The 13,125-nt window shown below is 32.3% G+C and overlaps 1 protein-coding gene across 1 annotated transcript; it reads left to right on the top strand.

Moving 5' to 3' along the window:
* The first annotated feature begins 2,107 nt into the window (after positions 1-2,107).
* Positions 2,108-10,925, top strand: LOC132755385 (uncharacterized). Its single transcript, XM_060746256.1, has 4 exons — positions 2,108-2,188; positions 9,390-9,647; positions 10,015-10,051; positions 10,798-10,925. The coding sequence occupies exons 1-4, from the start codon at positions 2,135-2,137 to the stop codon at positions 10,923-10,925; spliced, it is 477 nt and encodes a 158-aa protein (XP_060602239.1). The 5' UTR covers positions 2,108-2,134.
* Positions 10,926-13,125: the final 2,200 nt, after the last annotated feature.

Genomic DNA, 13,125 nt, shown 5'->3' with positions numbered 1-13,125 from the left:
CTTTTCTTCAACTTTAAAAGATAGTATTTTATTGTACTTTTATGCCTAGACTCTACAACCTTTGTTTCTGGCTGTATTTGTATCTGCAAGTACCACAATCTTGTAAATTTATTTCTCTGGCCCTTGTTTTCTCTCCTGAACACGATTAGTATTCTTTTTCAAATTGTCTTTGTCTTTTTCTAACAGTCATGCGATTTTAGGAAATAAATCTTGATTTTGAGTATTCTTTGTAAATAAAACACGCTATGGAGTTCAGATTCGCAGTAATATCAGTGATAAAATCAAGGCCTGAGTGATAAATTACAAACCTATGAACGATGTACCGCGCTACGAGAGATGTTCAATTTATCATGAAACAAAATCAAAACACGTTATAAGATTTTATAGCTTGCGATAGCTCGTGAAAAATGTTTAATTCATGTAAAGAAGTGTATCATACATATACCTATCTCAATTCAATTGACAATTCAATATGGTTACCCTTAACGTAAATAATTTAGATAAGGTCATTATTTTAGGATTCTTGAGCACAAAATGACCTACAGAAAAAACATTGTGAGACAAGTAAAACAAGCTACTGCTGACGTCATACGTAAAATCGGTAAAATGATTACGTTGGTAAATCTTCCCAAAGCAAACAGAATGACAGTTAAATGCTGGCTGTCTTTAGACACTGTCAACACAGTTATAGCAAAAATTCTAATAGTAAAAAGCAAAACCCAGGAAAAATGCTGTATTCATAACATTAATGAGGCGAAGATTTTAAAAATGTGCTCGATTATAGCGTCGATATCTCATTCTGTCGAAAATACGAAAGTTTTGTCACCACAGATGAGGCTCGTTTAACTTTAAACAATTCCTGTTTTAAGTTTTACATGCAGCATTACTCTTTGAAACTACTAAGTGTATTCATTTTAAACTTGATACTTGTCTTTAGGATCATAATAGGATATCCCTATAATACATGACCCATAAATCAGACAATAATTTTGACTAAGTTTTGGGGACCACCATGTGATAGGGATACTTATTGCATGTGAACCTTTCCATGCGCTACGAAAAAAGGCCCTGTTTTGTCTTATTTAATAGGGACATTGCCCATGGCCAGCATATGATCTCTATTGATGATTGAGGTCTTAAGGTCAAAGGTCAAGGTAGGTAACCATGACACAAAATCCTTGTCTGATAACTGGAGAAGGAATAAGACATGGTTTATATAAGTTTGTATGGACATTGAACCTGATCAAATGACACTTAATATTTATGAGCTCATTAGGTCAAAAGTCAGGGTCACAATGATGCTTAATGTAAAATTATCGTCCAATCAATAGCTTGAGAAGGAATAAGCCAGGAGTATTGTTACTTGGACATTAAACTGAGTACCTTAGTGGCCAGTAGAAAACCTTATTGATTGATTGTCATTATGTCAAAGGTCAAGGCAACACAGACACATAAAGTAAATGATTGTCAAATCAATACATGTAACTAGAGAATAAATAAGCCATTTTTATTTTACTTGGTAGGAATATTGCTCAAGGCATGAAGATGACCATTACTGATTTTGAGGTCATCAAGTCAAAGGTCAATGTCACATTTAAACTTATTAATCTTAAGTATATATGTCACTGTGACAGGCAGATGTATTAGGGGCATCTTTGCCTCTGGCACATTTCAAATTAGCTCAGAAAAAATGATATACATGTATAAAGTATAAACTTAAGGTTAATTATCTCGTGCGCACGACTTTATTATCTCGTTTGTTCGTGTCCACGATTTAGTAATTTGTGAGCACGACATAATATCTATTGAATATGGCTTAGTTTCTCGTGCTCTCGACATAGTACCTTGTGCGCACCACTTAATTATCTCGGGCGCACGACTAAGTAACTCTTGCGCGAGACATAGTATCTCGTGCGCACGAGATAAATAAAAAACTCAAATGTTACCTCTGAACCACCGTACTCAAGCCTCAGCAGCAATACAATTTTTTAAATCTTCCCGAGTTCAATGCTTCTGCAATAAAAAAAAAATGAATTGATTATTTGGCGAGTCGCCAGCGATCGATACTCGGTATCTACATATTTTACTTTTTTTAATGTTTTGTATGGCGAATTGTGTGTGAACAAGAACAAAAATGGAGGAAAAGAATGTAAAAGATACGTTAGCAGAAAATACATACAACTTTAAGGTAATGTAGTAATAGTTCACGATATGCAGTTACAATTTAATATGGTAAACAAATAATATGGATAAAGTTAAATCATGTCATAATAAGCTATTCAATGTTCAATTTATGATTTTTGTACCTTGTTTATTTAAAACAAAGTTACACAGATAAGATATCACTTGACTATGGTCAAATCATTCATAAATCTTATACTTTACGTTTGGGATAATTATTTAGTGACGCAGCAGTCAATTCCACTATAACGGTGTAAAACAGTTATGATATTTATGTTTATTGTCTTAAGTGAAACAGTCTTGCGATGTAATTTAGAATATCGACAAATTTACCAACTGTCAGCGTAACGAAGTAATTAAGGTTGTCTGGTAAATTTAAGTTAAATATCAGTGCAAGACGGCAAGGTTCGAATTGTATTTTTTCGTATTATTGGTACTCAAAGAATATGATGTAATATTTCTTGTAAAGATTTTTAGTGTTGTGTTATTTTATATAAACTTGTCATTTCATTTTTTTCTTTTGTTTAAAATGTAGCCATATCTAACAAGTTGATGCAACATTATATTATACGGAATGCATACATGTACACAAATTCTATCAAGCACGAAACACTGAATGCACTATACAAGTACTATGACTACTACATACTACACAGGATATTCAAAAAATCATTATTACCGGTATATTTGAAAACAAAGCTATCTTTATGTTTCAATTTATTTGCATCTAATGAATAGTTTAAAAAATAGCAAAAGAGAGACAGAAAGAAAAAAAGTTAAACATCTTATGAGGCTCGAACTCGTGACAAAATTTAATTTGTAACGTATCCCGATGACTTTACCGACGTCTCAAATTCTATTTGTTACCTTGTTTATATTCGCTTCAAAACAAACCTATTTCACCTATTCAGATAAAGATTGTAAAAGGATTGGTTGGTCGATTGGGTTTTACGTCACGCCGACACAGTATAGGTCATATGGCGACGTTCCAGCTTTACTGGTGGAGGAAGACCTCAGGTGCCCTTTCTCGTGCATTATTTCAGGCACGAACTGGCACCTGAGTAGAACCACCGACGTTCTGTAAGCTAGTTGGATAGGGATATATCAGTAGCAAACGCTTTGGAAAACATAATAAGAGTATTATTACTTCAATTTATATATATTTTTCTTGTAGAAAGATTGATGTTCCATATTGCCATGTATGAAAAATCCAGCAGTATTGTGTCAGTTAAATAAAGATTAAAAAAATCCTGCTCGATTGATAATTACGTTAAATTATACTTTTTTAAATTTCTTCCTTTGTATATTAGATAGTTTGGTTTTTCATTATCATTTTTAAGCGAAAATTTGGTAAATTGGTAATTGTGTGTGTACATCTGAAATGTAAAGTCTCAGTTTGTACACAATATTCACATTTGTACAGCTAACTATTTATGCTAAAGTTGGGATAAAAGTAAGATCACTTCATAAATGATGTTACAGGAATAACTTCTAATATAAAACAAATATTGTCAAATGGTTGATTTCTTTCCTCTTAATGATGTATCAATATCCTAAAGTTCTTTTTCACCGAAAATGTTTTACATTCTTTGGTCCTCTTTGAAACCATAGAGCTATCTCTTTGGCGACATGACTTTCTCCTTCACGAAAGAGCTCTCTCCAAGAACAAATATCCTATTTTTTCTTTATAAACTAATGTTTTGATCTGATTTCAATCTTATTTCTTTTTTAGACCTTATATCTAATAAAACATATTTGTTTTTAATTTGAATCGCTGTTAAGATAAAAATTGGAGGAAAGCTAATCTGTTTCAAGATGAAACGGTCCATTTTAACGCTGAATTCGCTAACTGGGAAACGCCAGATTAAAATGCCTTATGTTTGATAAGTCTTTAATAATAAATTGCTTGCAAATCCGTCTTCTACTAGACTTCTGGGGTATCATTTTTTATACACAAGCAAGTGCAAATGGTAAGACAAGTGTTGGTCAATATATTATTTATCATAGGAAAGCATGTCATGCATTAAACTTTTCATTCTCAAAATGTAACCAACTTAACGTATATCAGGACAGTTTGTTGGCTTCAACATAATTGGCATTAAGACCCGTCTTTTTCAATGCAAAAGTTTTAATGGAAAAATTTTCCATATACATTACACAGTTGTTAAATATTTAATGTTAAGAGTCATTCAGGGATGTTGTACTTTTTCATTGGTGGCGTCCGTGGCCGAGTGGTTAAGGCCGTGGTTTCGAATCCTGACAGAAACTTTGGATTTTTACATTTGAGGAAGTTATCTAGCTAGCTTATGGAACGTCGGTGGTTCTACTCAGGTGCCCGTTCATGTCTGAAATAATGCTGAGATCTTCCTCCACCAGTACAGTTGTAAAGTCGCCACATGACCTATACTGTGTCGGTGCGACGTAAAACAAACAAAATAGCGTGTAACTTGCATTTGAGAATATAAAGATAAACTTGCTCATTGTTGGTTGTCATTGTGTTAAACTATTGTTTCTTTTGCAACTTTGCCTATATATATAATTCGACACGAATATCTGCATTCATTAAAGATCCTGTATGTTTTGTAATTGAGATTGCATACCACTCTTCATTGAATTATATATGTATGTAATTATGCAAATTTGTCAATTTTCAAACATGGAAGAATATGTAAAATATTATTGCAAATATTTGTACATATTTAAGGTAGTCATTAAATTATATGCATTCATTTCTTATTGGAAAAATTGACTTAGAATTTATAGAAAACTAAATTCTAATTACCTCCCTTTATTTACATGAAATATTAAATTCGGTAATATCTTTATAAATCATGTTTTTTGAAACTTACAATATCGATAAATCTTAATTTGAGCATCATAATTTGTATATAAAACCATAAAAATAATGTGTTACAGGATCTTTAAACATTCCATTACAGCTGGAAATATATTTTCTAAAGGGACAGAGCCTTTCATTAACTGATAGGCGTTCATATCTGTCTGACGCTATTCGAAGTGGTTTAGTATTACGTCTTAATTTAGCAAAAGCGTGGCAGCACTAAAATAATTGTATACGTTTAAAATATTTCTCATTTCCAAAAGTGTCTTGAACTATCTGCGTTTGCCCAGCTTGTTGTCATCGATCGCCGCTTCTATCTCTTTCAGATGTAACAGTTGTTTACAATTTGAATACATTGTAAATATTTGAATGCTTCTAGACTTAACTGTTTCTTGCATAGCTTTTTCGATACCCCATTATCAATTTTAAAATTCTGTAACACTTGAAATTATAAAGTATTTGTTTTGTTCTAAAACACCAGCTTTTTCAAACAAATTGGTTAGCATACATATAAAACTTTAAAGAGGCACCTAGGTGACAAAGATTAGAAACACTAATCATATTATGTCTACTGAAAGTTGGTTTCCAGCCCATATTGCTTATCAGTGTTAGTTACAGGTTGTTTATCATTTTAGTGATTAGTCTGTACGTGCTCTGCCTTATGTCCTGCCCCGTTTTTCTGGGTCGTGGGGGGGGGGGGGTTACGTTCATTGCACGACGCCTTTCCTTGTTGATCTTGTTCATCATCTGTTATTGACGGAGAAAAATGAGATTGCGCTAGGAAATGGCACGTACACGGTGTGGAATTGTGTCAGTTAGCTTATGCAATTCCTCGGTATGACATAGGGTATGTTCTATTTTAGGTGTTGAACTTTTGGATCGGTTCATGATACACTTTCCCCAATCAGATGGAATCATACTTTTGGAAAACAAAAATTAAACATTAAGAATTTCGAGACCAGAAAATGAAGCATTTCATCTAAATACTTCATTTGGCAAAGCATCTGTCTCACTAGTCTGTTATTTGTGACATTCCTTTCCTCTAGAAAATCAATTTCCCGTTCGAATCATGAACATTTTCTTCAGGTAGTGTAGAAAGTAAAAAAAAAGGTTTCCCATAAATAATTTCACTGTTGTTATATTTTTATTGACCTTTGGGATCGGTAAATTCAACACCTTAAAGTGTTGAGAATTGAATACCACTCATGCCGGTGCTAGGAGGCGTGAGGGAAATTGCACTTTAATTATCCTTCGTGTAGGGACTCCATCAAACCGAGTCAGCAAATTTCATGTAATTTTGCTGATTTAAATGCATCCGAGGGATGACTTTTTCCAGATATTAATGTACACAAACATACATGATAACAATTGTAAATTTATGTACATGCTTAGAATTATGGAAGAAATGGAAAACAGTTGCTTTGGCTGTTTTTTTTTACAAACCACAAACAGATTTAGTAAGTAGGCGTTCGAAATTTATGTGATATTTATTTCTTCATAAAGTATCCTATAATATAACAGACCTTTATGTTCTTTATGTCATATAATGTTATAAATGAAGAAAGTAACTTTTAAACCAATAATTATTTCACACAAAATAAGCATGTCACCATTTTCGTGCTATCGGGATAATGCATGTAACCAATAGTTTTACTAATAATTTTCACTTGCTGATCACAGCTAGGAATCTGCAAAACGATCTGCTAAATATGTTCAATAGTTCAATACATATATTGTTTTTTTTTTCATGCAAATTGTATTTAAAATAACCAAGCTGTTTCATATTACATTTATATCTATTATTTCTATTTTTTCTATATGAACAATACAAATGTTTAAATCTGAAATATTTCATACGTATAAAATCACATTCATGTTGCTTTTGGAAATAAATTGTTGGTATAGAAGACACTGGTTGCCATCGATATTTTAATTCCTATTAATTGAACTGATATTTGTAAAAAATAATGATATGAAATGTGGCTTATTGATGTAGGGATTTGTGCCATATGTATTAAGATTATGTTCCGAGCCTACCTGTATAAACGACCATAATTCGCATAACCTTTTATGTTTTAGACTACTATTTAGACGTCCATGAACAGGCTCAATTAAACCGAGCTTGCAACATTTTACAATTTTGCCGTTTTTGGCTTTATTTAGGGATTCCGTTTTTCTCTATTTGGTTATTATTCTAAATCGATTATACATTTATAATAAGAATAACACAGTGACTGCATCTTTCAATTTTCTCAGAATATGCATACTTAACTTATTATTTTATTGCACAATAAATTTGAAAAATGAATGATTAAACAAATAAATGATTGACTTAATTAAAAAATAAATCATATTGTGATAAACTCTCACATTGTAGAAGTGATTGATAATCTTAGATCCATTCTTGGTGTCTAAGTAAGCCGTTGCAAACTTCTTTACAAAATTTGTTTAGTGTAACTTTTGAAATATATTGGCTGTTTATCGACACATAAGGTTCTTGGAATTGGTTTGAGGTTACTTTGGCAACCCATAATAAAATTAAAGTGGTACTATGGAAACACTAATCAAATTAAGTTAAAAAATATTAGATTTATAATAATTTAATAACCAAAGCACCATTATAATGTAAATGTAAAAACAGTTTGACCTGCCTTTATACAGAGACATTTTATACTACATGTACTAAAATGTACGAAAGACCGGTAGGGACATTTCAACTTCATGAATTCCCGATTTCAGCTATATGAATTCTCGATTTCAACTTCAAGAATTTACGATTTCAACTTCACGAATTCACGATTTCAACTTCATGAATTCGCGATTTCAACCTCACGAATTCACGATTTCAACTTCGTGAAGTTGAAATCGTGAATTCGTGAAGTTGAAATCGTGAATTCGTGAAGTTAAAATCGTGACTTCGTGAAATTGAAATCGTGAATTCACGAAGGTGAATTCGTGAAGATGAAATCGTGAATTCATGAAGTTGAAATCGTGAAGTTGAAATTGTGAGTTCGTGTGAAGTTGAAATCGTGAATTCACGAAGTTGAATTCGTGAGGTTGAAATCGTGAATTCATGAAGTTGAAATCGTGAATTCGTGAAGTTAAAATCGTAAATTCAAGAAGTTGAAATCGTGAATTCATGACATTGAAATCGTAAATTCGTGAAGTTGAAATCGTAAATTCACGAAGTCTAAATTGTGAAGTTGAAATCGTGAATTCATGAAGTTGAAATCGTGAACTCAGGAGTTGAAATCGTGAATTCGTGAAGTTGAAGTCGTTAATTTATGAACTGAATCGTGAATTCGTGAATTCCGTATTTTAAAAAACGGGAATGCACGAAGTTTTAATTGCGAATTCATGAAGTTGAAATGGCCCTACCGGTCTTTTTTAAAAATGACAGGTAGTGCTGAGGTCTTACTAACCAAATATTTTTTTTAACAATTTTGTGATTTTATAACCAACATTTACATTCATTGGCCAAATATTTATGTTACGTTTATGAGGTTTGTCTACGAGTCTTTTCTGTCATAACTAATGAATAGCCGTTTGCCTTTTTAAAGGTGTTAAGGTATAATGACGTGCTGTGTTTAAAAAACATAAGAATATTCGGGATTTCTTTTCCTAAAAAGTTAAAGATTTTCTTTGTCGTTTATAGTTCACAGGAATTTACAGGAAATTTAAACACATACAAATGCACCATTATAAATAATGAATGCATGTGTATAATGATTTTATTCATTGTTTTATCATAGGTATCTACCATTTATTCTTATTTTTTTATCAAAGCATTGTTCAGCCAATAGAAATGACATTTCCTTTGATTTGTATTGAGCATTAATGATAAAGTTGATGAAATCATTATCAAACATAATAAAAAAAGATGTTGCATCTTCTAATGTCGATATGTTTCATAAACATTCTAACTTGGTAGTTTATTACAATGTTAAAGGGACTCCACTGAGGTTTTTTGACATGGTGGGACTAGAAATTTGTTTCTAAATAAATGTACCATTTGATGTAGGTTTAGACCACTAATCTTTGTGCAAAATTTCAGATCAATCGCGCACTTCGTTTTTCCAGAATAATTATGCAAATTGTGAAAAACATGACCCAAAATGAAAAGCGTTTAAACGCTTTTCACTCAAATCAGGCTAAGAAAGGCATAAATATACGATTTTCAATTTATTTCAAAGTATATTTCTTAACTATCTTTGCATATATGTCTGTTTAAAGTGCACCAGCTCAGTTATGTAAGAAATTCAAATGTTATGTTTTTAGGCTTTTAAACCTCAGGGGAGTCTCTTTAAAGGAAAACAATACTGTTTGATGTGAGTTGTTTTATCGTCATTAATTCCATTTTCTTTTACAGCTATCTAAATGTACTCTAAAGACATTGGTTGTCGTAGCCATCTTCAAAATGATTGTCTTACTCACTGTTGTCGTGTACTGGCGCATATTAAGAGAACACAAGGTCGTACATGTATTAGAATGGTGTTCAGAATTAGACATTGCTAGTCAAGGGAATCCAGGTCTTCTTGGACAGCTTATAGTAAAGACTGACAAAAATACAAATCGAAACAAAGCATGTGGCAAACTAAATACAATGTTGAAAACAGTTGTAAATATGGTAATGATTCAGATTATTCTATAAATGTTCTCATCAATTGAGTTTGAATTAGACAATATAGCAAATTTTCGTTTTGGTCTTTCTTGTTTTGTTATAGTGACTGTAAAGTTTGTAGCAGAAATAAATGGTACATGCATTTATAATAATTATGTAAAATATTTATTTAGTTTTCATGTAAGTGTCCATATTAATTTCATTAAATAAAATACAACTAAATGCTCAAAGATTAAGCATTATACATATGTAAGTGTGATATAAATGTTTTTAACAGATATTCGATCATGTTATGATCATATAAGGCAAATGTATTGCTATAAATGTCTATAATGATCATATTCTTTATGATTTATTATCATTCAATATTTAGAATATACAGGACAGCTACGACAGTGACGCTTGTCCAGGTATTTTTATTTTCTTCTATAAAACTATCAGTATTAATTAGTTAATTAACCTATTGACATTCTCCTTTCATTAACGTTACCCTATTTGTCATTAAATGAATACGAACTTGCATTAGAGTTAACAACGTCACCCGCCTAAGACAAGCTTTATGTGAAGCTTTTTGTTTCAGACGTGATAAATGCTAGATAATTATTCAACCTAGACATATAACTTGTTCTGTATAGCAACACATTTCAGAAGTTTATAATCAATGAAAAAAATGCATGTGTACATGTTTGTGTTTTTTTAGTTTCTTCTATTTCAATTTAGGTTGTTCCAGAATTCTTACCCTTAGAAAATGGTACCTGATTTTTATTTTTTTTGTCCGTGATATGAAAGCTTCATTAATCTGATCTCCTTTCAACATTTCTTTGTGTTTAGTTCCGTCGATTGTTTAATTATTTGAGGAACACGTTAACTTTCCTTTTACCCGTTTTCATGGATTGACACGAAAACGTCACATGGAAAGTTGTATGAATACATCTGCGTTTTCTCTAATTTTAAAACATTACTATTTTTGTGTCCAAATATTGAATTCCACTAGGGGGTGCGAATGATAACTTACCGTCCATCAAACAGAGCCTTCAACATTTTTAATTTTGTCGTTTTAAGCCTTCTTTAAAGCTTCCGTTTTTTCTATCTCTATTTTATTAATCAATATATTGAAAGGTTATTCATGTCAATCAAGGAAACATTTACATTTCAGAAATTATTGATTTAGATATCAAAGCATTCAACTGCACAGTTGCAAAGAAAGTTGAATCTACGTTACGTCTTAATTACATAACCTCACAGGCAAAACCAGGTATGTTTGAAACATTTGAAATTGATTAAACTCAATATTACTATCATCAGATTTATGAATGTGTACTTAACACACATTATCCTTTTCTATTTCCAGTAGTTATTGCTGTCATGTTTTTATCGACAATGTAAAAGTCAATGTGATGGAATTAATTTCAAAAATCGATTTCTTAACAATTCCTTATTTTTGTAGAAGTTACAAAAAGAAGATCGAAAGCTTATGAAAAACTCGTTCCAAATAACGAACATCAACAGAATTCAATAACAATACTGCTTGACTGTACCTACTGTTACATGTATATAAATTAAATATAAGGTGTTCCGTTAATGGCATATTCTAAACAAAACCATAGGAACCTGCAATTCCCGGATTTTTCAAAATTTTAATATCGTTTGAAAAAAAGCAAATTTGACAATTCCTAATGGTATTGCTTTTGCATGATACCATGCAACACTGACCGAATGTTTATCTTTGTATCAATCAAGAAAATATGGTACTCGTGAGCAAAATTACATGAAAATTACAGAATCGTTTTGATGAAAAATGTTTGAAGTTGTACATGAGGATATTAAAAGTTTTTTGTTTTTGTTTTGATTGGGTTTTTCCTCACACCGACTAAGTATAAAAAATCTGGAAACAAAATGATCCCTTGGAAGCATTAATCACAACAAAATTACAAGAGAATTGCAGACTCGGTTTGATTGAGTCTGTACATGAGGGATAATGATTTACGTGCAACATCCCTCACAACCCCTAGCACCAGCTTGAGCGGTACTCGTATGGCGACGTTCCAGCTTTACTGGTGGAGGAAGACCTCAGGTGCCCTTCCGTGCGAACGGACACCTGAGAAGAACCACTGACGTTCAGTAAGCTAACTGGATAGCTTTCTTACATGAAAGACTCACAAGTCCCTTGTCGGGATTCGGACACACAGCGTTGAAGATCAGTTGATTTGAAGTCAACGGCCTTAACAATTCGGCAACAGACGCCACCAATGAAAATTTGCAACGTCCCTCATGCCTCCCTAGCACCTGTTTGTGGAACTTTTTTTCAACACAAGTGCTGGAACCAATGATCTCGATGGAAACAATCACAAAGCTACAAATGTAAAATAATAATCTGATCTTTTCTAAAAACATCACATCCATCTTTGTTTAAGTATCAATACATGGAGAATACACTTAGATTTTAGTATATACAATTGTTGCTCATGAAATATATATATTTTTTAGTATCTGGAAAAAACACCAAAGTATACTGGCGACCTATTACACATATGATTACGCGTCATATGACATACTTGCAGAAAGAAGGGGCCATCTACATCAACCAATCTGGCTATTACTTTGTGTCGTCTTTGCTGACAGTAAGAGCAAATAACATGACAACTACTGATACCTTTAAAAACTCAGAAAATGCAATCCGTCACGTTGTTAACGTAATATACCACAAAAATGGGGCTGAACGAGTTCTTCTTGAAAACGTTAAAACCACGTGTGAATTATCCTTCGGTCATGCAGAATGGTCAAGTTATACCGGAGCACCTTTTTATCTAAATGCGCAAGACAGAGTGTACGTGGCCACATCACATCCGTATAATATTATCAGTGGTCATGGTATTAATTATCTTAGCATTCATACCATTTTGTAAGACTAAAACCATGCGGAAGTATACTTTTATTTGCTGTTGATAAACTATTTATTAAGAATAATTTCATTGGAACAATTTTGTTCACATTCTATTGAAGTAAGTTAGACCATACATGCACTTAAAAAAGCGTTGATTTGTTTTTTATTTTTGTCTTTTCACAGCTTAACTGTGATACATAAGCTTTGTTACCTCTGATGCCTTATTCTTCTTTCACAAGTTCAATTTGTTTAGTTTCACCCAATGTTTTCGTGTTTAGGACACACGCTTTATTTTAGTTGGCGATCATATGCCGTTTTTATGTGTCACATTGAATGTTCCATGATAACCGCCATAAGAGCACATCAGCGAATGTATCAAAATCAAATATTTCTACAATTCATGTTAAATGTTAAATTCTGCTTTAGCCGGTACTATGGGACGTAGACGGTAGCTTGCAATTACCACTACCGTCCGTGTACTACGAGTCTTCATTTTCAAATTGTCATTGTTAGGCTTCTTTCAAATTCTGTTTCTCTTTATTTAATTATCAGTTTGCTTTTCTTCAACATATCTAGGTGTAACTTTCGTCATCGGCGTCG

The sequence above is a fragment of the Ruditapes philippinarum genome, unplaced genomic scaffold, assembly GCF_026571515.1.
Source record: "Ruditapes philippinarum isolate M1 unplaced genomic scaffold, ASM2657151v2 ctg3322_1_1_1_1, whole genome shotgun sequence".
Classification (NCBI taxonomy): domain Eukaryota; kingdom Metazoa; phylum Mollusca; class Bivalvia; order Venerida; family Veneridae; genus Ruditapes; species Ruditapes philippinarum.
This window is presented reverse-complemented; position numbering and strand designations above follow the sequence as displayed.

What these genes read in the sequence shown, in the direction of transcription:
- LOC132755385 (XM_060746256.1), top strand. Translation starts at nt 2,135, where the DNA reads ATGGAGGAAAAGAATGTAAAAGATACGTTAGCAGAAAATACATACAAC. An exon ending in AAAATACATACAACTTTAAG is followed by an intron (nt 2,189 to 9,389) that starts GTAATGTAGTAA and finishes TTTCTTTTACAG; the next exon opens with CTATCTAAATGTACTCTAAA. An exon ending in CGACAGTGACGCTTGTCCAG is followed by an intron (nt 10,052 to 10,797) that starts GTATTTTTATTT and finishes TTTACATTTCAG; the next exon opens with AAATTATTGATTTAGATATC.